We start from the raw sequence: 26783 nt of genomic DNA, 5'->3' as shown, positions 1-26783 counted from the left end.
GCACTCATGGTGTACCGTACCCGTGGTGTGGTGGCAGCCGTACGGATTGTACGGATGAATGACGTGATGATGATATGTGCGGGATATGTGTTGTATATGTATGTATATCTATATATGGATTGCACAGAGGGAGCTTCTCGCTCTATACTCACTTTTGCATATTTTCAATTTTCAAACAGCAACAAAATACAAAATCAATTAACTCGAAACACAAATTTTCACTCGTTTGAGTAGAGTTGTTTTTTCTCTCTCTCTCTCTCTTTCTCTCCCTTTCTGTCTCTGTATTGTATCTGTTTCTCTTTCTCTCTCGCTTTGTGGCCTCTTTTTCCTCTTCAGATTTTAGTTGGGAGATTTTTTTTTTTTTTTTGTTTTTCGTATTGCACTTTTATTTGGTTTTTTTTTTTCTGGCTATCTGCTGTTTGCGCTTTGCGTTGATTTTTCCATTTGATTTGTGCAACTTTCACCCGAAAGCCGAGAGCCGCACAGAGACACAAAAAAAAAAAATAAAATAAAAAATAACCGAATGATTAGGTGGACTTCTACACACACACACACACACACACACATGCACAGACAGACACTCTTTTTTTTTTTTAGCATGTATTTTGGTTAGATTTAATTTTTGTTTTTTGATATTTGTTTTTTTTTTTTTTGGTACATATGCTTTCCCGAATGTCAGCTGACGTAATCGCAGCATAACAGCCAAAACTCGCACACAGGTTGGGCAGGGGGAAGGGGGCAGGGGGTTGGGGGAGGGGGGGGGCCAAAGGCAAATAAAGAGATTCAGAGTATAAAAACAAAGTTGTTGTTTTTTTTTGTTATTTCGTTTTTGGGCGGCGCGCGTGTATGATTTGGTGGAGGGGGGGTGGAAGGGGGCCGCCTCTATAGAGCTGTCTCTCGCGCTGTGTCGTAGTCCGTCGTCAAGTTGACTCAATCAACAAATACACACACACACACACACAAATACATATATAAGTATGTACATATATATAATTGTAAATTGTTTAGCTGTTGTCGCCATCGCCTCGACAGAAAAAAAAAAAAACCAAACACACACACACAAAATAGCAAAAGCAATCGGCACAAAAAAACAACAGCCACAGAAAGAGCAAAATAGAGAAACAAAAGTAAAGGAGAAGACAGAAGAGAAGAGAAGAGAAGAGGGGCAAGGCAAAAGCATGAAACAGCAAACAAACCGCAAGAACGGAAGAAAAAACAACAACAAAAATCGAAAATCGAATACTATTGAAGATGTTAAATACTAGCAACAAATCCCACAGAATAACCATAGATATCTGCTTCAATCAAGTAGGTCATCGGGAAAGCCAAATAGTCAAAAATTTCCATCATCTATTCGATCGGATCAAGCCACCCCACTTTAAAGACAATTTTCATTTATTTTCATTCACAAAATATATGCCAAAATACAATCCAATACAATCCACATCAGATCCCCCCCTTATTCCACTGTTAATGAAAATATTAGCTATAATTTTTAGAGAATCAAAGAGATCGCCTTCCCAGATTCCATCGAATGAGAAGCTTTCATTACATTTTTCCCACCTGCTCTTTGACAGATTTATCGGGCACATTTTGTGCACTTAATCGATGCAGTGCAGTGTTGCAAAAAGATTGAACTGGAGTTGCCACACAATTCGCAAAAGGAATCGCTAGATATGCATACGTTTCGCATTCCCAGGGTTTAATGCACCAAATGACAAGTTCTTTGAATTGAATTTCGTATTTTGCATTCCATTTGAATTAAAAATTAGTTGCCATCACAAAATAATAATAAAAATGATTTAATTAAATCGAATTTTTGCACCAGACACGAGCCGAGGAGCGGCAGAGAGGGGGCGGAGGGGGGGGGGGGAGGTGTTGGATCGAAAGAAACGATAGAGAGCAAAAACAGAAACAAATGCCTAAAATATGCGACATCCAACGACAACGACGACGACGTTTGACGTTCGACGTTCAACGTTTATCGGTTTGTCTTTGTTTGTCGTTGGCCTTTTGTTTTTGCCGTTGCTTTTTGTTGTTTTTCTTTTCATTTCGTTTCGTTTCTTTTCTGTTGCTTTTCTGATAACGAACGCGTCGGCGGCGGCGGCGACGGCGGCAGCGATGGCCGTTGGCCGAAGGCGGAGGGTAGAGGCAGAGGCAGAGGGTCTGAGACTGGGACTGGGGCGGCGATAACGACGAGTGAGCGCACAAAAGCATCGAGAACGTAAGCGAAACAACAAATTAACATACCGCGAATATTAAAACAAAACACAATGGCGAAAAAACAGAGAGTCCCGGTCCCGCCGCCGACTGCAGTGCACAAAAGTTACGCATGCAAAGAAGAGAGCGAGAATGTGGTCGAGCGAGAGGGAGGGTAGATCGGGTCGGGTCGTGTCGGTCGGTCGGTCGGTAGGCATCGGGTGAGCAAGGTGAAAGACAAGAGGGAGGGGGAGGGGGGGAGTATCCAAGCGAGTGGCGAAGGAGGTGGGAGAAGCGAGACAGCGTCTAATTATGTTGCACTAACAACAGCCAGTCTAAGCCAAAAAGCCAGAGTGAGAGAGAGAGAGAGAGGAGCATGATCCAAAGTGTATTTGAAACAAGGTGAGGCACTATACCCTCTGCGGAATGCCTCACCCTGCAATTCATACACTTTTGGCACACGACCCACTCACTCACTGACGACGCGGCGACGCGACGACCGACCCGACCCACGACGAACGACGGGCGACGGGCAAACGACGACGACGACCCACGACAACACAAAACGCAGCGAGTGAGTGGGACCCAAAAAGCAACAAAGGCAACAAAACTAAAAAAAAATCACACTCGCTCCATTGCTCTCTGGCGTTCGCTCTCTGGCTTTGCCTCTCTCTCTCTCTCTCTGAGACGGGTACAATTTGAAAACAGTTTAATTTACTATTTGAGCAAAAACAATGAGAACATACACACACACACATGTACACCCGCAGAGAGAGCAAAAAAAAAAAAACAAAAACCAAAAAGGAAACGAAAGAAATAACACAAAAAAATATATAAGGCAAACTGACGTTTTACGATGGCGTTTTTGTTGTTGTTGTTGTATTTTATTTGGTTTGCGCTTCGTTTTGGCTGCGCGTGTTTTTCGTTTCAGTTATTATTGAGACTAAAAATGCGGCGTGAGATTTGATTGTGAGTAAGCGCAAAGCAGAGGCCAGGCCAGGCCAGGCCAGGCAGAGGGAACAGCAAACAGCAAAGCACACACCACAGCAGAGGGAGAGGGAGAGGCAGCGACACGGGCAGAGACACGGGCAGAGGCGGAGACAGAGGCAGAGCTAAAGCGCCGCGCAAAGCAGCAGCAGAGGCCGAAGAAGAAGCAGTGGCGAAGCAGTGCCAGCACACACATTCAAACACAGAATAAAAGGCACAAACACACAACACACACAGAGAGCCATGGACATGGACTTGGTCACATATGCACGGGGAGGGAGAGAGAAAGAGTGAGCCAGAGGGTGTGGGGGGAGGGGGGGATGGCAGGGGAAATTTACAAAAGTAAAAGCTAAAGAATTGTGAGGAACGAAGGATATGCCAGGAGAAGCAAAAGCAGGCGATGTAGAAGAAAAAAGGGGAGACGAAGGAATAAGAGGAATAAGAAAGGTAGAATAGGAGTTGGTGGACCGGGAAACGGTAGAATGGAGGAAGGAAGCGCCAGCAAAGGAGAAGGAAAAAGGAGCGAAGAATGCGGGCTAGGAAAAGGCGACCAAAAGAGAGAGAGAGGCGACCAGGAACAATGTGGACAAGAAGGATCGCAAGCGACTAAACAAGAGAATACGTAGAATGAAAGAGGGACAAGAGATTGACGGAGACAGAGGAGAAAGCACAAGAGAGAATGAATAAAAGATATGAAAGAAATCTAGAAACCAATCTAGAATAGAGGAAAGGGCCGAGGAAGAAAGGGCAGAGAATCAGGAAGGCAGAAGAACGGAGCGAAGAAAGGAGACAAGCAAAGAAAAGGAAAAAGAGCAGAACGAGTGGCAATAAGCAAAGAAAAGGGAAAAGCAGCAGAAGAAGAGGAGAACGAGGGGCACTAAACAGCAGAAGAGCGGGTAGAGAAGACGAAGATGAGCAGAGAGAGAAAGAACCGAAGAAAGAGAAGCAAGAGAAAGCAAGAGCCCAGCGATAAACACGGCGGAAAATACATAGTTTGTTAGAATAAAAATCAAATTTCGCGGAAGCAGTGCGGCCACAGAAAGATAACAGAAGGGGCACAGACGTTGAATGTGGGGCACAAGAGGCGAAGGAAGTGGGAGGGGGAGGGAGAGGGAGAGAGAGGCGGCTGCTGCTTTTGGGGCGGAGAGGAGTTCGGGGGTTCTGGGAGGGGGGGGGGGGGCTTAGCAACTGATAAAACTTTTTCGAGTGGGCGCCTAGCCAGGAAGGGGCGTGGCAGCACATTTCGATATTATGTTTGTTTTTGTTGTTGTTCTTCTTGCTGTTGAAGAAAAAAAAAAGAAAGACTGTCATATGAGGTAATCGACGTCTTCGAACCGCGTTTTCTGTTTATCAAAGTTTTATATAGACAAAAGCCAAAACAGAGAAACAAAGAGCAAAGCAAAGAAGCAGAGAAACAGAGAGAGAGAGAGAGAGAGATCAAGGAATAGCCAAAACAAAAAGTATGCCAGACAAAAAATTACCGCATCTGGTGGTAAAAATTATTTGTATACACATTTTTTCAAATTTTGTTATAAAATTACACACGTGTCACGTATTCCATGGAATTATTGCGATTTTTAAGGAAGTATCAGGATATTACTGCTTGAAAACACTGCTTTCCAGAAGCATCCATTAGTTTTCTGTAAGAAAACACTGCTTTTGGGTTGGATAACCTGCTTGCTTGCTAGAAGAAGCCACTGCTTTCCCTATGGCACTTTCCACAGGAATCAACTGCTTTCTTTTTGGATTCCCTGAGCAGATTATTACAGGAATCCACTGCTTTCGAGAAGGAGAAGGCACCCGTGACCTGCTTTCCCACTGCTTTGCTTAAAAATACACTACTCTCAAAGAGGATAATCCGCTTTTCAAAGGAATCAATTTCTTTCTTGAACAATCCACTGTTTTCCAGCTGAAATCCACTGCCTTCCAGCAGAATCCACTGCTTTCCAGCTGAAATCCACTGCTTTCTAGATAAGAAACCACTGCCTTCCAGAAGGATCAACGCTTTAACGAAGCATCAACGCTTGTCAGAAAAACACACACTGCTTTCTAGATGGTATCCACACAGTAAATGAAGGTCGAAGCCGCTGCTTTACAGAAGGAAAATTGGGTTAGCGCTTTCGGCGCTTCATATAACCGACAACAACTGTATTATAATCGATAATCGATAGTGTTGTGAAATTTAACACCCCGTCCAATCGTATCGGAGATGTCAACAACAGCTGTTTTGGTCAAATGTGGATGTTAAACTATTTATTGAGTGCCTTTTGGACCCTACATGCAGTACAGATATTCCTCTATTGATATCTAAGTAATACCCTTTGGCGATCTGTGGGAGATCTCTCCCCCCCCCCCATTCCTTCCACCCCACTTGAGAGAATTTTCGTGATATGCCGCGATGCTGTCTAAAGCGAATGGAATTTGGTTTTAATAATAATACAGAGAAAAAAAACACACACACAAAATAAATAAAGCAATGAAAAAATACTATAAGAAATGCAGGCAGCAATTGGTTTATTTATAGATTGTCAAGAGTTGGTCGGGTGGTCGGGTGGATGGGTGGATGGGGGGGGTTTTGGGGGTGGGGGGTGGGGAGAGGCGAATAAATAGTTGTGTGTTCTATGGAATGGAATGTCGTCTATGAGTTAAGTTCTTTCTTTCTTATCAACGGCAAGCGTAAATGGATTGTACATAATGTTCCATGCCATACATATGCATAAGCACATTATGTGTGTGTGTGTGTATAGATAAGAGCTGCAGAGGAAATGGCAGGGGAGACGAGAGGGGGAGAGAGGGAGAGAAAGCTCAACAGAGAGCTGTCTGTCCCCCAGTCCATTTCGAGCGCCAAGATTTTGCAGGGTCCTTCGGGCGTGTGCCTCGACAAAAACGTTGACGATTTATTCGAAGTCAGCCTTTGCTTTAGGACTGGATATTATAGATCCCTTTACAATCGATTATTGCCCAACTGTAGCGCTTATGGAGGGCAGATTTACTGCCCAAGCAGTTCGATGGTTAACCGATTAATCGTTTTGCTTCGATAAACGATGACATCGAAGGATATTGAAGGAATCGCAGAAGAACAGCAGGAACAGGACGAGGACGAGGGCGAGGGCCAGGGCCAGAGCCAGGACCACAACCATGATTAGGACCACGACTAGGACCACGACTAGGACCACGACTAGGACCACGAGTAGGACCACGACTAGGACCACGACTAGGTCCACGACTAGGACCACGACTAGGACTAGGACCAGGCCCAGGACCACGACTAGGACCAGGCCCAGGACCCCGACTAGGACCACGACTAGGACCAGGCCCAGAACCAGGACCAGGCCCTGGACCACGACCAGGACCACGACTAGGACCAGAGCCAGGACTAGGACCACGACTAAGACCAGACCCAGGCCCAGGACCAGGGTATAGAATGACTCTTTTGGGTGACAAACTCCAATCCAACTATCGTTCCATCTATACCATACCTCATAAAGAGGGTAAGGGAAAAGGCAAGGCAAGGCAACTATATATGGCACTCGTATTTATTGATCAATTTTTGCTTCGCTTTGCATTATTTTCTGTTGGGTTCTGCTTATTGCCTTCATTGCCTATTGAGTTATTGATTTTGATTCTCATTTATTTTCACCTTTTTGTTGTCGTTGTTGCCGCCACCTTTGCCTTTGTGTCGATGGTCTGTGTTTTATGTAACTAGTATATATACTAGATATGATTCTATATACATTTCTGTTTTTTTTGTTTTTTTTTTTGTATAGCTTTTGGCTTTAGCACATTGCCCTCGCCCTTGCGTTTTGTTTTGTTTTTTTTTCTTTCCTTCTCTCTTTGTGATTTCTGTTTGGTTGCCATTGAAATAATTTGTACTTAAAATTGTTTAGATAAGATTTAATTGGGAGCAAACAATGCAATGAGAGAACCAAAACTCAGATGGAGAGGGGGCAACAGAAGAGGAGAGAATAGATTGAAGAATCAGGCGTTGTGCCTAGACAAAAACGTTGAAAAATCTTATACAATTAAACAACAAAATACGAGTCCATTTGATGCATAGATCTGGGAAATAAAGTACCCAAGAAACAGGAAAATTAAAGGATATTTATCTGCTCCCATACTGCCATCCTTTGGATCTTTCTATCCGTAAACTATTCGTAAATTTTAGACTTTCCTGAGGTCAAGTGGGACAAATTTTTCCTCTAGAACTGGTCTAAATCTTAAGTATTTTGATTTTCCTTTTCTGCCCTTAAATGTTCCTTTAAGAAGTGCAATATTTTGAGGACAAAAGAAATGTATATAATATATCTATTGCTATAAATATTACGCCTTGTTTTTTTTCTCTATAATTTGGCATTTAAATTTCAATCAAGGAGCTGGTAAATATTTATCAGCCGTTGACGACAGTCGCCACAGTATTGACACACGAGTACATAAACAAATCGAAGCGACTGTTTATTGTTTAAATGGCGAGCCTACCCCCACCCCCAGCCCAATCCCAGCCCAACCCCGGCCCCTACCCCCGGCCCATACGAGTATATAGTATGTACACATATATTCCCCCATCTGGCTTTGTTGTGCTCTCCCCGGACAATGGACAATTAATGAGAGAACTCGAATGCTCAATGGCGCACTTAAATAATAACAATACAAACGAGGTATATAAGAAAACAAAACCACGAATCAAATATCAGAGCCTGTACAAAGAAAAATAAAGATCTGCAAAAAGCGGTGCAAGCAGTTCAAGCCACATGGCGTATGCTTGATGCCGAGGCATCGAGATTCGATATCAAATCTTCTCTTCTGCTCTCAGGTCTCTCGACTTTTCCACCTATTTCCACCCCAGGGGTGGACTTTCCCGAGTGCAAAGTGCGGCCCCAAAACGCAGCTCACTTTGGATTTAACGATTAGTGGAAGCGGATGGGATATACGGGTACGGGGCAGGGGAAGGAGAGGATGGATGCCGACACAAAATGGTTGACTCGCTCGCACGCGCATTTTCCTGTGTGGGGGGGGTGGGGAGAAAGGCCGCCACTCTACACAGAATCAAAATTAACTAAACAACTGGCAAGCAGTCGCCCCCCCGCCAGCCCTCCCCCACCACCAACGAGCAACAGCAGAAAAGTGCCCGTAAAGAAGGGTATCAAGCAGCAGCAGAAAAGTGCCCGTAAAGCAGGGTACTGCCCAAGCAGTACAAGAGCGGTAAAAGAAGCAGGGCAGAAGCAACTAGCACTGCAGTGCAGTTCAGTGCAAAAGCAAAGCAGAGGAAACACCCGCAAGAACAACCAGGAGAACAGAAGCAACAGCAGCAAGAGCAGGCGCTTCGTTCAAGCAGAATGCAAGCAGCGCAGCGGCCGAGGCACTCACACAGGCAGAAATAACGGAGAACAGAGGCAAAGCAGAGTCTCGACAGCGGAATGGCAGCGCTGGGCAGAGTCTCGGCAGCGGAATGGCAGCGCTGGGCAGAGTCTCGGCAGAGGTGTAGCCCCGCTAAGCAGAGATTGAGCAGATAGGAACGCAGCGTAGAGGCAGAGGCAGATGCAGTGGCTGATGCTGAAAGCAGAGGAAAGGTGGGAAGCACTGAGCAGCGGCAAAGGCAGAGGGGAAGCAGCGCCCGAACAGAGGCCAAGCCGAGGACCAGAGCACTGGCACTGGCACAGGGCGCAGCAGGGAGGTGTTCACAGTTTTGGTAATAATCAAGCAGTGTCCAGGCGCAAGCAGTGAAACAACAGTTAACGAATGAAAGCAGCAGAACATCAGCAGAGAAAGCAGCGCATCAGCTGAGTCTGAAACCAGAGCAGAGCAGAGCAGAGCAGAACCAGCACAGCCGAGTGCTGGAGTGCAGAGCAGGGGAGAGAGGAAGGGGTCAAAAGGAAGAGAAAAGAAGGACCGTGCAGGGGGTGGGGTAGGTCTCCAAAGCAAATATTTCAAATTTTCACTGGAAATATGGAAGGTTTGTTACGAATGTGTGTGTGTGTGTGTGTGTGTGTGGGGGGGAGCTCTGCGTGCGGCTGTGGCTGCGTGTGAGCGAGAGAGCACGTGATTTCCAATGGTGTGTGTGTGTGTGTGTGTGTGTGTGTGCGTGCCAATTGCATTCTGCGTGTATGCGTGTGCGTGTGCACCTGCTGCACCATCCACACACACACACACACACGTACACATTCCCTCTACTCTTCCTTTCGCTACCTTCGTCCTTCATTCTCTTCCATCATCCTGTCCTGCTTTTTGGCTGTGTATCAATTTCAAAATGGCGGAGTGAAAGCTGCACGGTGGATGGTGGTTGGGGGACGACTCTCGAGCACCTTCAGCACCTATTCCCTAGCCGCACTTCCCCGCACCCACACCCACACCCACACCCACACACCCACACAGAATGCATGCACGTATCTGCACATATTTTACAGTGGAAGCTCTCTCTCCCTCCCTCTCTCTCGCTCGCTCGCTCTTTTTTTTAGAGAGTAGTGTGGAATAGTTTTGGAATTGATTGGAACTTCTGGTCTGTGGTGGAACTTTTGGTCCCTGCTTTCCACTTTCACTCTTGGTCTTTTCAGAGATCGGAGATCCCTGGGACTGGCCCCTTTTCAAAGGATACCAAGAACCACTTACATACCTATCTGTGTGCTATAATTTTCAAAGGATAGTCCAACTTTAACGATAGAATACTCAACAACATAGATATGATAGCTTATCCATTGGTTCTCCAATCAAAACCCGATGATCACAAGTCCACCTGTATCTATCTATCTATCTATCTACCTATCTATCAACAGATCTACCTGTCTTTATATCTTTCAATATCAAAAAATAGATGGGTAGATAGATGAGAAGATCAGTCGATATAAAGACAGGTAGAGTCTATATATCTATCTATCTTTTCATCTATCTTTCTATCTATCTGTTTCTATCAATCTACCCATCTACTAATCTATCTACCTATCTGTGTACCCATCTCTCCATCCTTCTATCCCTCTATGCATCTATCTATCTGTCTTTATATCTATCTTTCTATCTACTTATCTGTCTATCTATCCACATCTATCGTTTTACCATATCTCCGATCAATTGTTGAATCTACAAGCTGTTCAAGGGGCCCTTCTATCGTCTATCTATCTACCAATCTATCTATCTATCCACCTACCTATGCATCTGTCTATCCACTTATCTACCTATCTATCTTTCTTACAATAAACTGAGGAATCTACAAGCTGTTCAAGGGGTACTTCTATCTTCTATCTCCCCATCTAACTATCGAACTTTGTATCTATCTATCTGTCTATCGATCTATCGACGTACCCATCTATCTTTCTATACATTTCTCCACTAAACTAATAAATCTACAAGCTGTTCAAGAGGTCCTTCTATCATGGCCAGGACTGCTATGGATTGTAGGGTGCCACATTTTCCATTTCCCCCACCAAACACTTCGCTGTATGTGTATGTGTATGTATCTGTGACTGTATCTGTATCTGTGTCTGTATCCGTGCGCTCTAACTGTATGCGTGTCTCGCGCTATTTGGCGGAAGTCACAAACTTATTGGCTAGCAACGGGTCTGGCACCCAAAACGGGGAATAGGAGGTTGCCTGCTTGTGGATTGTGGGCTGTGGGCTGTGGATTGTGGGCGTGGGCGTGTGAGGGTGTGCCTTGCTCTGACAAAATGGCGGACATGGCCTAGAGAAGTGTTTCAAAAACCAAAACAACAACAACAACACCAACAAGGCTCTGAGCAAATGCTGCTGTACGTCAACCGATGACATTTTCCAGTTGGAACCGCCGCCGCCGCGCTGTGTATTTGATGTGTGGGTGTGTCCGGGCGTGTGTCTGTGTGTCTGTGTGTCTGTGTGGGTGTTACAACATTTTCCAGCTACCAAAAATGCAAAAAAACCCAGCCGCCGAGCAGCTCACATCCTCCTGGTCCTCCTGTGCACCACTAAGCCCCCCGCCTGGCTGTCCTCCTGGCTGCCTGCCTCCCTGCCTGCCCTCCCATCCTACCCTCCTTCCTGCCTCTTTGTTGAATCCAAATCGATTCTCTGCGATCTGCAAGAAAGGTCCCCTTTTGGATGGGAACAGATTGGAAAACCACAAGAAATTACAAATTCCCGATTGACCGATATCGGATATCGATTCTTAAAGTTCCCTACAAAGCCATGGCCTTACGATTACCCAATACTCGGTCGGTATGGGGGGGAAGAGACACCCCTTCCTTCCTCCCCTCTCCCCACAAATCCCCTCTCCGCGATCTCTTAAATTCTGTGAAAAAGATACTACTTCTACGTACGATTTGATGTGCTCCGATTTCACCCTAGAGGTGGGGGGGTTGGTTGTAGGTTGCGGGGGGTAGATATTTGCTTTTGCTTGGGTGGTTTTGTGGGTGGGTGGTTGGGTGCTTTGGTATACTCATAATACTCACGTAGGACAGATACATCGCTTTGCTATATCCATCAAAAGTAACACACATACAAAAAAACATTCATATCCTTACCTGAAAGAAACAAACAAACAGGAAAGTAGAAATACGAGAGCACAGATAGAAAGAGAAAGAGAAAGAGGAAGAGAAGAGAAAAAAGAGAAGAAAAGGGAATTAGTCAAAAGTTTTTTGTTTTGTTTTTTTTACGTTTAAAATCTAAATTCGAATAAAATAGACAAAAAAAATAAACAAAAAGGAAACAAAATATTTTTCTAGTCCTGCGGAAAGAGTCCTTTCTGCAGCCGTATCTGGCTTCGGGAGGGGGAGAGAGCTTTTACTTTTAATTAAATTAAATTAAATTCACAGACATAGTGCTATCTCTCTCTCACATGTGTGTGTGTGTGTGTTTGGGGGGGGTTTAAGTTTTCGTCGAAAAGTTTGTGCGCTGCAAAATATGCTACAAAAAAGTGACTTCAAAATGTTGCCCCCCACCCCCTTCCCACCCACGCCGCCCACGTGTGTGTGTCGCCCCTTGCCCTACCCCTCTACCCCCGCGCCTGGGAAAAACTAACTCAACTCGGGCTCTGTCTCTGGCTTTGATTTCAACACACATTCAATCCTCCGTTCGGGTATTTCACCACACCCAAAATAACGGTGGAAGGGGCAAGGGGGCAAGGGGGCGTGCAGTTCTGGGAATTTTAAATAATTTAAAGTTTAGCCAAAAACAGAAGATGGCAAGTCGAAACGCAGACGATTGCGGAGACGAGAGGGAAAAGGCAAAGAAGGAAAAGGCAAACCAGTGAAAGAGCAGAAGGCCAAAGGAGAGAAGGAAGGGAAGGAAAACCAATGAAAGAACAGAAGGCCAAAGGAGAGAAGTAAGAGAAGGAAAACCAGTGAAAGAGTAGAAGGAAAAGCAGAGAAGAAAGGGAAGGAAAAGAAGGAAAACCATTGAAAGAGTAGAAGGAAAAGCAGAGAAGAAAGGGAAGGAAGAGAAGGAAGAGAAGGAAAACCATTGAAAGAGTTATCGGATTTGAGAGAGAGGAAAAAGTTCCAAAACTGAAAAGCAAAATGAAGAAAATTAATACGAGAAAAGAAGAAGAGTAGAACAGAAGAATAGAAGAGGAGGCAATGAAAACGAATTTCAGGGCAAAAACAAAGCCTACAATTAAAGCTCTGTGTTTCAGCCCAAAAGGTAGAAACCAAACGAGAAGAGCTGCAGCAAGGACCGCAGCTCTACATGTACACCCGAAATACAGTCGCTATGGCTCCAGAGAGTGCACACTGCACGAGGAAGACTGTGTGTGAGAGAGGGAGAGAGAGAATGAGCAGGAGATTTGGCAGAAAAAGAATAGGTAGAAGAAGAGAAGAGAAGGGAAGAGGAGAGGAGTGAAGAAAGAGTGGGGAAAGCACAACAAGCGAAAGGCAGGGCCAAGTGAAGAAACAGCAGAAAGAAGACAAAGAGTGTGCAGAATATGTATTCCCCATTTGAATATTTCCTCTCTAATATATATACCCTTTAATGGGCCAAGGATTTCCCTGCCCTGTTGTACGGTGCACACATCATACCCCCCCCGCGGCCGTCCATTACAGGGTGTGTGCACTGCAACTGTTTGCGGCAGTGGCAAGCATATAAAAATCAAGCGGAAACTTTTGCACACAGGACAGAGGACAAAGGACGCAGGACGACACACGCAGACGCGTGGCTTGAACCGAAAAGGGACGGGACGGGACGGGCGAGTAGGGGGGTGGGAGGCGGGGGTAGATGGCGCTGTTGTGTGGCGAAAATGGAAGTTTTTGGACACGTCCACATCCTGCCTGCTGCTGCGTCCTGCGCGTCCTCTCTGGGTCCTCCACTTGTCGACGGTTTTGTCGTGTTTCTGTCGGATTTTATGGTCGCGCATTTTGGTCCCCCCCGCACAACCACATACCCCACCCCCCGCCCCCCTACCCAATGCCTCCCCGCAGGCGCATTGCTTTTGCCTTTCCACTCGACGCCTTTTCCCCTCCTTCTGTACTCCCTCCCTTCCCGCCTCCCTCCCTCCCCCCACTTTCCACTTATTTAATTCCAAGTCTTTATCCCTCTCTACCCCCCTCCTCTTTCTTCTCTTTCCGCATGTTTCTCCATTTGATTTCCATTTACTACTCCTTCGGCACTAAGTGTTTTCCTCCTGTTTTCCTCCCGTTTTCCGCCTCTCAATTTTTCGTTTCTTTTGTGTCTGTTTTCCGTCTTCTTTTGCTTCTCTTTGTTATCAATCTTCTGCTAGTCCTTTTCTCTTCATTCTTCTCCTGTTCTTTAGCTTCATTCTTCTTCTTTTGCTCTTCATCTTCGGCCTCGTCTGAAGAGGCGTAGGCGTGGGCGTGCAAATAGGAGTAGATCTAGGCGTGGGCGTGCTAATAGGAGTAGAAATAGGAGTAAAAGGGCAGGGAGGGGGAGGGGGAGGCATAAACGAATGAGGACAAGCACAAAGAGAAGGAGATGAACGAAAAAGCATGCAGGAAAAACGTTAAAATCTTAAAGAGCAAAAAACGAAAACGCCAAACGAAGCAAAAGCACAAAAGGGAAGGCGCAACAAACGTAGGTGGCAACAGCAGAAAGTGCAACATTCACCCCCTCCCCAACCCCACACAGGAGTGTGTGTGTGTGTGTGTGTGTGTCTACAGGCAACCCTCGTGTGCATTGGCCTCGAATTATGAGAATGAGATTTCACGGCTGGTCACGCGATTAAAGTGAAATGAAGGCAGAAAAGAGGGCTGAAAGAAGGGCCAAAGGGAGGCAGAAAGAAGGCTGAAAGATAGGCCGAAAGGAAGGTTGGAAACAGGCTGGAAGAAGGCTGAAAGGAGGGCTGAAAAAAAGATGAAGAAAGGTTGAATAAAGGCTGAAAGAAGGGCTGAAAGAATGCTGAAAGGAGGGCTGACAGAAGTCTTTAAAGAAGGATCGAAGGGAAGCTGAAAGAAGCCAGAAAGAAAGATTGAAAAAAGGCTGAAGAAGGCGACCTGAAAGAAGGCTGAAAGGAGGGCTTAAAGAAGGACTGAAAGAAGCCTAAAAGAATGGTCAAAGGGAGGCTAAAAAAGGCTGAAAGAAGCCAGAAAGAAGAGCCGAAAGAAGGCTGAAGGTAAGGTTGAAAAAAGGCTGAACGGAGGCAGAAAGAAGAGCTGGAAAAAAGATGAAAGAAAGGTTGAATAAAGGCTGAACGAAGGCCTGAAAGAAGGATCGATGTGAGGCTGAAAGAAGCCAGAAAGAAAGATTGAAAAAAAGGCTGAAAGAAGGCTGAGAGGAGGGCTGAAAGGAGACCTGAAAGAAGGACTGAAAGAAAGGCCGAAAGAAAGGTTGGAAATAGGCTGGAAGAAGGCTGAAAGGAGGGCTTAAAGAAGGACTGAAAGAAGCCTAAAGGAATGGTCAAAGGGAGGCTGAAAAAAGCCAGAAAGAAGAGCCGAAAGAAGGCTGAAGGTAAGGTTGAAAAAAGGCTGAACGGAGGCTGAAAGAAGAGCTGAAAAAAAGATGAAAGAAAGGTTGAATAAAGGCTGAAAGAAGGCCTGAAAGAAGGCTTGAAAGAAGGATCGAAGGGAGGCTGAAAGAAGCCAGAAAGAAAGATGGAAAAAAGGCTGAAAGAAGGGCTGAAAGAAGGCCTGAAAGGAGGCCTGAAAGTATGCCTGAAAGAAGGCTGAAAGGAGGGCTGAAAGAAGGCCTGAAAGAAGGCTAAACTGATCAATAAAGTACGAGAGAAGAAGAAAGAAGCAGAAAGCAGAGAAAGGAGACGAAGAAGAATAAAGAACCGCAAAGTGGAAGCGCCCAAAACCTCAGGATGAAGAGTGAAGAAGGAATCAAGGAAGTCAAGGCAAATCGAAGGGGCTCTTCTTCAAATAAAGAAGAAAAGAAAAACAACAAAGGATAATAATGGGTAGAGAATAAAAGAAAACAGAGATAATACGAAGAGAAAACAGAGAGAAACGCGCAAAGTGGGGGCAAGAAGAAAAAGAACGACCAAAAAAGGAAGAAGAAAGGAAAGAAAAAACGAACATAAGGATTTTCTCTAAGCTTTCTTCTCTCTCTCCTTCCCTCTGGATCTTCAGGCTACGCGTATTTCCCCATTAAATATCAAATTTTCTTCAACTGAAAATTTTTGCCAAAAGCCAAAGTGCAGCCACGCCCACACACACCGCAGAGAGTGGAGCCAGCGGTGAGCGAGGGGGGAAGACAGACAGACACCTTTTGAGGGGGGGGGGGGGAGGAGGAGGAGGAGGAGGAGGAGGAGGAGGAGGAGGAGGAGGAGGAGGAGGAGGAGGAGGAGGAGGGGGGAACCGACAAAACCACAGAGAGAGAGAGAGTGAGAGCACATCCCATCCAACCATCCGTCCAACCATCCATCAGCAATCACTCCTCCGCAGACATCCTCCGGGAGGCATTTCTTTCCATTGTTCCCTACTGCTCTCTCCCTCTCCCTCTCTCTCTCTCTCTCTCTGCCCTGTCCCTTTTCCCTATCTCTCTCTACCTCTCCCTCTTTTTGTCTGTTCTTTTGCGGCTTGCCCATGCGGCGTATGTGCTACTTATTAAGTATACGTCAAGTGAAACCAAAATGGAACTCGTTTCCAATTAAGTGCAAAAGTGTGGAAGGAGGGGCGGTGGGGACAGGCAAAGGGACAGGTGGGACAGCTGGAAGAGTGCAAAAGGGAGAGGAGAGGTGACAGGAGCCCAAAGGGAGCAGCGGAAAAAGGAGCCCAAAGACATGGCTGGAAGCAGGCGGAACACCTGCCTGTGAGAGAGAAAGATACAAATGATATTTCACAGACCCCCCCCTCCACCCCCTCCATCAGTACAGAGGGAATATTGCATGGCAGAACCCAAAATACCAGCACATACGAGTGTATTCCAAAAAGCCCAACAACACCAACAAGTCGAAGAGCAACAAACAAGAGAGCAGAAGAGTAACGGACAGCGCAGAAACGAGCATAACGCGTGCATAATTTTCCACTCCACTCCATTCCACTCCACCCCCCCATCGCAAGAACAACAACAGAAAGGAAACAAAGCCAAACGTAACGGTAAAGATATGCAGAGTCGTTCCATATCAGCATCGAATAAGAGCAAACGCCACAAAGCATTACACGACTTTCAGATACTCTAAGCCCTTAAGCCGAACCCTCAACACCGAAGAGGCTTCGGTCGTGCCCAGCGAGTGATCACTCACACGGCATGTATTTGGTTTGAGCCCAGCCCCTAGACCGTATTCGCTGTGAAAATATCCCATAAGCAAGCGGCTGTATTCGTCACAAACGAAAGGGTATCCTCTGCAGATGAGATGGTGATGACAACAATGACATCTCGATGCCAAAAGCAACGGGCACCAGCCACCATGGGGCACCATCTGCAGCAGCTTAAGATATACAAACAAACAAACAAACAAAATATAATATACAGAAAAGGCATGCCCCAAAGGGCGTGCCCTGTGCCACAGGACGAAGAGTGGTGCCTTTTCTGGGATTCGATTTTCTTCGTCATTTTTGCCACTCTCTGTTCTGGATCCGTCTTTGTTGTGTGTCGTAAAAACAGCAAACAACTGATTGAGTTTACATAGCCAATGACTACTGTGGGGCGGGGATACATGGGCAGAAAGGGAGCGAGGAAGGTAGAAAGGCAGAAGGCAGAGAAATGAGAGATAATGACGGGGGGTCTCCCTGGCGTAGACGTGTCAGAGGGTCGCTGGACACTTTGGGGGTGTGGTGTCGTATTAGTTGTATTAAATGGAAAGCCCCTCGCTACCTCTCTCTCTCTCTACCTCTCTCGTTCTCTCTCCCTCTGATTTGTCCTGGTATTTTACTTTCGTTTTAGGGGAAAAAGTTTTTTTTGTCTGACATTTTCTGGGTTATTTGGTAAGTCTTTTCTTTTAGTATTTTTGTTTAAGAATTTTAGTATTTTTCAAAACGTATTTTAGTACTTTTCAAAAAAGAAATTAAGTATGTTTTTACGATTTGTAGTTTTTTTTGTATAAAGAATTTGGGCATTTATTAAAAAAAATTTCAGTATTAAAAAAATGAATTTAAGTTAATTCTTAACAAGAATTTTGGTATTTTTTAAACACGAAGTCAAGAATTTTTTATTTAAAGAGTATTAAATAAAAACCAATTTTATATATATTAAAAAAAAAATAGTTTTATTATTTTTTTAAACAGGATTTTTAATTTTTTTAAAATGAATTTCAGAGTTTTTTAAAAAAAAGTTTTAGTATTTTTAAAAGGAATTTTCCGATTTAATAAGTATTTTTGCTTAGTATTTATTAATTGTAGCATTTTTGCCATTTATTTGTATTTAATTGGTATTTAGAATTTTCACTGAAAGATATTTGATGCTTAAATAATATTCTAGTATCTGGTATCTTTTAAATACTGAAAATCCAATGGAAATTGTACTTAAATTTTCTGCCAGTGCTTTCACACATTTTTCTAATAATCGAATAATCCCCCATGAGCGCTCTCCTTTTACTTGCTTTCCTGTACTTGGCTTTTTCCTGCCCCCTAAACACAGCTTTTTGCATCCTTTTTGAGGGTGGGGGTGGGGGCGAGCGCTAATTGAGAGAAGGAGAGAAAACTTATTGCACTGCCGGTCGGATGTCGGCAGCTGAGGAAGGGCTGCATTAGCCACACCTCCTGCCTCCTCCTGAATTTATTCTCCCACAGCGGATGTTCCTTATCCTCCATTCTGCTGTTCCTCCTCAATAGACACGTCGCACTGCCACTCCTCCTTTGCCATGTTCTTATCCCACTTTTACTTGTGCCACTTCTGCTACTCCCACTTCTGCTTCTCAGTTCTTCTTCGCCTACTTATGCTTCTCCCTTCTCCTTCTCGCACCTCTGCTTTCCCCGTCAGCTTCTGTCTTTTTCTGACTCTCCCTTCTCCCCTCCTCTTCTGCCTCTCCTTTCTCCTGCTCTCACTTCTGTATCCCCCCTGCTTCTTCTCCTACTTATCCAACAGTTGTCCTCCTACTGCTCCACCTTAACCACCTCCTGGTTGTCCTTCACCTCTTGCCACCTTCTTGTCTCCTCCTCCTCTTCTTCTAGTGTTGGACAGGTGACTGTTGCTGCTCCTTCTCCTCCTTTGATTTCACTTCTTCTTCTCCCTTTTTGCCGCCGCCGCTTGGGCATCGCATCCGTGGGTGCGCAACCTGCTCTCCTTTTTTTTCCTCTCCCTCTCTCTCTCTCTCTTTCTCGCTCTTGTCTTTCGCTACACTCGGGTCACCCTGTCAAATAATTAATGAGCATGTGTGTGTGGGTGTGTGCGGCGTACAATATTATGTAAGTAAATGTCAATACACAGAAGGCACCGCCACCCAAGCCTCTCCCTTTCCCTCTCCCTAGACTATCCATTCAGGCTCCTGCCTTCCCTCAAAGCGGACTTTCACTGTACTTATATTTTCCACGAAAATTCCCATATTTATAGAAAAGAAGGAACCAAATTAAATTGAGGTGGTGGGGGGATGATGGAGGAGCCTTAAATTGACGAAATGTCAAAGCCACAGATACAAAAAAAGAGGAAATGACATTCAAAAAAGCCAAAGAAAGGAGGAGAGGAGAGAACGCGTGGCAGAGGCAGCGGGGAAAAATAGAAAAGAAATGCCACAAGAATTTCTGGATTTTCGATTTTTTTTTTTCGTTTTCCTAATAAAATTTCCCTTGTATTTAGTAATAGTCAATAGTTATTTAATATTTTTAACTTATTTTAATATTTGGTATGTCCTCCCTTAGCATTGACTACATGCTGGAGCCGTTTTTTCATCGAATTTATCAGTTTTTGTAGGTCATACTCAAATGGAATCTTTTGCCACTCTTCCAGTATGAATTCTTTGAGCTGATTGCGGTTTTTGGGCTGTCTTTTCCCACTTTCTGCTTCAAGTAGGCCCACAAATTTTCAATGGGGCTAAGATCGGGACTCTGGAGTGGTGCATCCATAACTTTTCCACAGTTGTAAAGCAGCCAAGCTCTCACATAGGACTCTTTATGTTTTGGGATTATTGTCTTGATAAAACTTGAATTTGGCCCTATTGTTCGTAATGAGACCAAATTCCTCCGCACTGCTTTTGAAATTTGTTTTTAAAAAATGGAGGTACTGTTTGGCATCCATTGTGTTCTCAATAAATGCAATATTTCCCACTCCTCGGCTAGAGATGCACCCCCAAATCATAACCGAAAGTTTTCCAAACATTACAGTCGGAAAGATGTTTCGGTTATCTAAAGCTGTTAACTGCTTGCGCCATACTATGGTCGGACCATCATTGTAATAAAGCATCATTTTTGTTTCATCGCAAAATATGACGTCATCCCAATACTCTGCCGGCTTACTGATCATGTTAACAGCGAAAGTGAAGCGCTTTCGTGCCACTCTGGAAGAGTATTTATGGCGTAGAATAACCTGGCGTACTGTTTCGTCTGAAACAACCAAGTCAAGTTCTTCGTCAAGTTCCTTGGCCAGAGTCCTGACCGATATTTGCGGATTCGGATTAATTTTCCTCATGATTATGCGGTCTTCCTTTTACGGCCACCGCCAGATTTTGTTTCCAGTCTCCCTTCGTTCTTCGCGCGACTTAGGACATTGGCAATTGTTTTCCTTGATACTGAAAACATGTCTACCATGTCTGCAACAGATTTGCCCAATCAATTGGACAACGTCAAAGCTTAGTCTTTTGCCAGGCATTTTAAAAATTTCAGAAAGTTAGTCTGTAGATGTGCACCGGTCAAAATTTCGCAACCAAATCAAAGTCAATGCAAAAATAGAGCAGCACTGAGCAACGCCAAAAGCATAGATTACGGTAAAGTCCCTTTTTTTCTAAGAACAGAACAAAACAGAGCTCGAAAACGAAATGTGTAAAAAGTTTCTTGAAAGTGTCAAAAATAGGTAATCATTGTTTTTGTTATTTTTTAAGTTACCTATTTATAGTTTTGTTATTCTTTTTTCACTAACTACTTTATAATTAATCCCTGAATGGTTATGAATTTAAAAAATTTGATAAATTTGAACCAAAGGTATTATTTATCCAAAGTTTTCTTTTCTTTTTTCTTATCCAAAGTCAAAAAATTTAATTTATTTTCAGTGTGTAAAGAGTTTCTTGACATACTGTATTGAGGGTACACTCTTGCTAAGGTCTTGGCCTCTCGATTATGCTGATAATACAAATATGTATGAAGCCGATCCGCGGTTCGATCAGCCGAACCGAGGTTATAAGAATAAAGAATAAATTCAATAAAGATATTCTTAAAACCGAAGTCAAACGGCACAGACGTGCCAGTGTTATTATTAAAGTAGTCACATATTACATTAGTGTTGAAAAACACCCATTGGAACGAATGCTATCCTGTAGTTTGGGGAGTCAATGGAATAACTTTCAAACAGTTTCTTTACTGTTTCGTCAACGTCAGGCAACAATTCAACAACTCGACCACATTTTCCAACACTATTCGAACGGAATTATGAGCAGTTTCGCGACCAAAGCCAAGGTTGTCTTCGTCCTTGGCGGCCCAGGGGCTGGCAAGGGTACCCAGTGCTCGAGAATCGCCGATCGATTCCGCTTCACGCACCTGTCCACGGGCGATCTGTTGCGGGAGGAGGGCTCGCGCGAGGGCTCACAGTACGGGACGATGATCGAGGAGCACATGCGCGACGGGAAAATTCTGCCCGTGGATGTGACTTGTTCGCTGCTGGAGAAGGCGATTAAGAGCTCCGGGAACTCGATGTTCCTCATCGATGGCTTTCCCCGCAATCAGGACAATCTGGATGGCTGGAATCGTCGCATGTCCTCGAAGGTGGACATGCAGTTTGTCCTGTTCTTCGATTGCACTGAGGAGGACTGCGTTAAGCGCTGCCTGAAACGCGGCCTAAACGGCTCCGGGCGCATCGACGACAATCTGGAGACTCTGAAGAAGCGCATTCAGACCTACAACAAGCATTCGCTGCCCATCATCCAATACTTTCAGGGCACTGGCCAGATAAAGACCATCGATGCGGGCCCCGATGCCGATCAGGTGTTCTCCCAGGTGGAGAGCGCTTTCTTGGCCAGCGGTTTTTAGTCGCTTTTGGCCGTTCGATTAGGCCTTACCTGTACCTAAAAGCATTTCAAATTAAATGGCAGAAACCTAATGAAATAAACACTGGGCCACAGTCCAGCAACTTGTTGCCCCAAAGTCTTTGGTGTCTCTCCTCAAAAGTTGTCCAAAGGCAAAGCACTGCCCATTCTCTGGCACAGACAATTATTCAATTACTTTGTGCGAAAATTGCCTGAAACCCAATATTATAGAGGGGTTAAGAGGTCTGAACTGGACTTATCTTCTATAATTTGTTTGCCCATCAATTATTGTATTTTATTTCATTGCAAAATGCATTTTGAACTTTCAACAAAAGGCGAGAATCAAAGGCGGTGGCTTGGTATGGACTTTGAGCTGTCAAAACTCTTGATTATCACCACAAATGAAACACTAGCTCTTGATGTCGTCAAAGAAATTAATTAGTTGAAACGTGAGAGAAATCAAAGCAGTGCATACTGTACCACTCTCGAATCATCCATAGAGAGAGAGAGAGAGGGAGAGAGACACAGAGAAAGGGTGCTGTTGCTGTTGCTAGGGGCTATTCTTGGAGGTGGTTGTGCATGGGGTGTAAATGGGGGTGCACAGGGTGCGGGGGGTGGAAGCCAAGTAGTTGGACAACTTTTGTCATCGTAACTTGCAATTGAATGAACACTTTTCAAAAACTACTACAAATGACGGCACAAGCGGGGAATGCGAAAGGAATTTCCAAAGGTGGGGGAGCGAGAAGGGGTCTCCCATCCACCGATTCTTCGAGGAGCAGGAGCTGTGGAGAGGGTCTGCATGGACTGTTCTGCAGTGCGAAAGGGTACAGGGTGTAGACGGACAACACAGGGTGTAGAGACCGACAAAACAGGATGTAGAGACAGACAAAACAGGGTGTACAGACAGACAAAACAGGGTGTAGAGACGGACACTACAGGGTGTAGAGACGGACACTACAGGGTGTAGAGACCGACAATACAGGGTGTAGAGACCGACAAAACAGCGGGTAGCGACAGACCATACAGGGTGTAGAGACCGACACTACAGGGTGTAGAGACCGACACTACAGGGTGTAGAGACCGACACTACAGGGTGTAGAGACAGACAATACAGGGTGTAGACAAAACAGCGTCTAGCGACAGACAATACAGGGTGTAGCGACAGCCAATACAGGGTGTAGCAAGCACAAAGACTGTGTATTTTGTTGTTGGATTGGATGGAATTTTCTGCTCAACAACCAGTACCCCAATTGTCCTTAAGAATACTCTTAAAGGGCTATAGCCCGCTCTTAAAAAGCTATCACCTTCAATAATATCATGCACATATCGTAGAACTCTCCTCCTTTCCTTACTTACAAAACAGGCCTCAAATCCTTCTAGTTTTAACATACATTTTGTCGCAAAGCCATGAAAACTTACCTAAAAAGACAAAAAAAAAAAGAGAAAGAGAAACAGTTAGTTTTGTTTAGTGATGAAGTGTTTAGATAAATAAGGAGCCCGACCGATGGGCTGTGCCGCATGACGCGTGACAGCCACCAGAAAGCTTTTTCGTGAAAGAAATATGTTTCAATCTACTGAAAGAAAGAACGTATTTTAGATGAAATCCTCTTTGGGTTCTACTTGTATTTCCCTCAAGGGATCTTTTTCTTTTGGTTTGGGTTTTTTTTGTCAGTCGATTGATGTTTCAATTTCTCAATCGTTGCTGGCCCAATGGGGATGGCTTGTGTTGGAGAGTGTAGAGTGTGTTTGCATGTAAATTGCTTTGTTTATGGGCCAAGCGAACAAAGCAAAAGCGCACACAAATCAAAAAGAAAGAGAGATGAGAAATGGTGGGCGTGGACGTAGAGGGGGGTTCTGTTGTACATTATATACATTTATATAGTACCATATATACTCGTAGGCACATGCCCCCGATTGCATAAATACACATTTCAATTGAAAGTCGTTCAAGTGCAAAATGCGAGAAAAAGAAATAAAAACAAAAAAAAAACAAGAAAAAAAGAGAAAAACAAACACACTTGAGCACAAAAATTGAAGTGAAAAGACGAATATGGTATACTCTCAACAATCAAATAAACTTCTATTTGATCCTTTGTTTAAAATGGAGTCCTTTGGATGGGGTGAGATTCTTTGATCTTTCGCCCAGAGAGATCTTCCATCTATTTCGAAGACTCTGCCTTGGAAAATCTTCTATAGATCTCTACAGAGTAAAAACTTTCCATCAGGTATCCCCAGGACCTCTCCGAAAACTGTCTCTCTTAAAAATTCCCCTAAGCGAAAGGCTACAAACTGCCCCTCGAAACGTATAGAGCCCGCCACCGTTTTTCCTATAAGTAGAGAAAAATCAGAATCTACTCAGTACTTTCAGGCATTTGTTAATAGAGAAAACAGAGAGATAGAGAAGGCGAGCGAGAAAGAATGATGAATGGAGAGTTGGGGGAATGGAGAGCGAGAGAGAGGTTGATCTTCGCTATACACAACACTGTATCGTACACTATATCCACACATATCTCTATATCTACATGTATATGATTTCCACTGATTTGCGGATTGCGTGCAAAGCGATAGAAATACAAAAAAAAAAAACAAAAGAAAATGTACAACAAAGAAACGGGAAAGATTAAATGAAAATTACAACGAAACGGAATGCCTAATGTCCGAAATGCGAAATCATTTTTAAATGGATTTTATTGAGACATTTTCTATACAATCTCTGGGATACGCGTGGCTTCATTCAACAAAATTCCCATAAGCGAAAGGACACGAGATCGCAAAGAGTTAAGGATCGAGGATCGTAGACGTTAAGAATGTTCCCCGTGAATGTTGTCTGTCGCTCTTTCTGTTTATGTTTGAAAATTACGATCCATTGAACTGCATTTTATAAACGAGTATCTGCGTATCTAATTATCTGTGCCCCCCCCTCCTCCCCCTTCTCAACTGGAATCTATAGACAATGCACATGGCTGCGGATTGGGAAAGGGAAACCAGTTTCTGGTTTCAGTTTCAGTTTTTTTCGAGTTCAGTTTTCAGTTCAGTTCCAAATGCAATTTCAATTCCAATTCCACTTCCCAATCCCATTCCACACAATTGTCAGCCTTTCTCGCAGTTGTCAGCGATTTCTTTCAGATTTTGGAATGCAAACGCGATAGATACAGATACAGATAAAGATACATAAATAAATAGACAATCCCCTGCGGTAGGGCCGATTTTTTTTGACTTTTGATTGAAATATTCTTTAATTTCAATTTAATTTTTGACCTATTTTTGGTTTAGATCTGAAATAATTCTAAATCGAAGATCGTAGGCGAGCGATACGGACAGAGAGCGGCGCGACAACCTCCGACATTGTTTTATTATAATAAAAATAGAAATGAATTGCAAGAATAAAAAAAATATAAATAAATAGAAAACAAAGAAAAAACGCTGATAACAAAAGCAAAATAGAGGGAACAAGTAGAGAGAGAGAGAGAGCGGATAAGAGCAGTAAGAAAGCCCAGTCCCAACCAGAATTTCCATTACCCTGGCCTTAGTGCCTTATGAATGAAATTTTGTTTCTCTCACGACAAAAGATGACGATGACGATGTGCATCCGTTCACTTTGTACTTTCTATATATGTACATAAATAGTATGTATTTTAATACGGGTTTGCAACTAACTATATCTGTTATCTATATCTGTGTCTCTTCCTCTATATACTGGGGATCTTTGAGCGAATCGCGTTCCATTATATGTGTGACCTTTCCGACTGACCCTCCACATTGCGTCTTATAGCGGTGGCGGCCCTTTTTTTTAAGCACAGATACAGATGAGCAAAGAGCAACAAAGTTGTATTCCTATTCTAAAAAAATGCATATGACTAGTTCTGATACAAAAACTTGCACTAGGACATCGCGAATAATAAAATTCCTATAAGCGAATTCAAAATGCCTTTATTTCCTGTGCAATATGCCCATAAGCGAACGGATACCTATTGAAGAATAAGGCCTTGTTTCACTGTAATTAAATGGATTAAAGTCCACTCATTTGCTGTAAAAATTTCCCATAAACGAATGAATATCTTGTGAAAAAGATTATCATCTATATCTTTTTTTGTATGTTAATAGTTCCCATAATCAAAAGGATACAAAGCACCCATTAGAAAATGGTTTAAAAATACTAATTTCCTATAAGAAAATGGATAACTTTGAAATACAAATCCCATAATACGCTATTGCTGTTGATAATTCCCATAGGCGAAAGGATACAATTTGATTCACTGCACAAAATGACCATAAGCGAGAGGATATCTTCTTAATAAGAGCCCTTCTTTCATTGCAAAAACGTTTCCGTAAGGAAATGGATGAAAGCCCTTTGATCCGCTGTTGAAAGTTCCCATAAAAGTTCCCATGATGCGCTGAAAAATATTCTCAAAGGAATATCTTCGAAATAAAAAGCCATTGATTCATTGGAGAAAATTCCCATAAGCGAAAGGATAATGACGAAATTCTGTACGGCTTGAATATTCTTTTATTCCCTCACTCTCGAGTGACCACTGTACTTGGTTTTTGGTTTGTCTTTGAAATTTCCTATCGACACATATTGCTTTTTTCTTTTGTAGTTTTCGTTCTCCGTTCTTCGTTCTTCGCTTTCGCCATTCGTTCCATTATGAACTGTTACTTGTGTTTGCTTTGCATTTTGTTTGTTATTTTTGTTGTTGTTGTTTTTTTTTCTTTATAAGCTGCCTCTGCGATTACGCTGACGTCATTAGGGAGGGGGAGATGGAGGAATACGATGGGGACCAGCGGAGGGTCGGCGCTTCGGTCAGAGGAATAGGCACAGCCATAGCCATAGGAGGAGTGAGAAATGAAGTTGGGAGCAGAACGAACCGTACACGGACGTCAGCACATAGATTATTTGATTTATAAATGCACTTAGACTGTAAATAGATACAGATACACTCACAGATAGATGTGTGCCGCCCATAGATACCGATACAGATACAGATACACTCACAGATAGATGTGTGCCTCCTATAGATACCGATACATTAGATGTACACACACGGCTATAGCACATATGTATTCAGATCTATAACTGTTGTTATTTAATTGGATTATCATTGAGCGAGCCACAACAAAACACAGTGGAATGGAATGGAATGGCATG

General features: G+C 43.8%; 2 protein-coding genes across 4 annotated transcripts in view; one reads left to right on the top strand and one right to left on the bottom strand.

The window, feature by feature from the left end:
• The window catches only part of Tlk (Tousled-like kinase), a 98115-nt gene that overhangs the window by 13130 nt on the left and 58202 nt on the right, over positions 1–26783 (bottom strand). The window contains exon 1 of one of the 3 annotated variants that reach the window (XM_033385284.1): positions 153–442. The exons of the other annotated variants lie outside the window; for them this stretch is intronic. The gene's annotated coding sequence lies outside the window, so the exon portion shown is untranslated. Of the gene's footprint in view, positions 1–152; positions 443–26783 lie in introns of those variants that run through there. 3 annotated transcript variants of the gene reach the window in all.
• On the top strand, positions 20896–21755 carry LOC6901634 (UMP-CMP kinase-like). Its single transcript, XM_002134268.3, has one exon. The coding sequence runs from the start codon at positions 20922–20924 to the stop codon at positions 21639–21641; it is 720 nt and encodes a 239-aa protein (XP_002134304.3). The 5' UTR covers positions 20896–20921; the 3' UTR covers positions 21642–21755.

The sequence above is a fragment of the Drosophila pseudoobscura genome, chromosome X (genome assembly GCF_009870125.1).
Source record: "Drosophila pseudoobscura strain MV-25-SWS-2005 chromosome X, UCI_Dpse_MV25, whole genome shotgun sequence".
In the NCBI taxonomy this organism is placed as follows: Eukaryota; Metazoa; Arthropoda; class Insecta; order Diptera; family Drosophilidae; genus Drosophila; species Drosophila pseudoobscura.
This window is presented reverse-complemented; position numbering and strand designations above follow the sequence as displayed.

Bases quoted from the DNA above. Each gene is read 5' to 3' on its own strand.
- LOC6901634 (XM_002134268.3), top strand. From the start codon at position 20,922: ATGCTATCCTGTAGTTTGGGGAGTCAATGGAATAACTTTCAAACAGTT.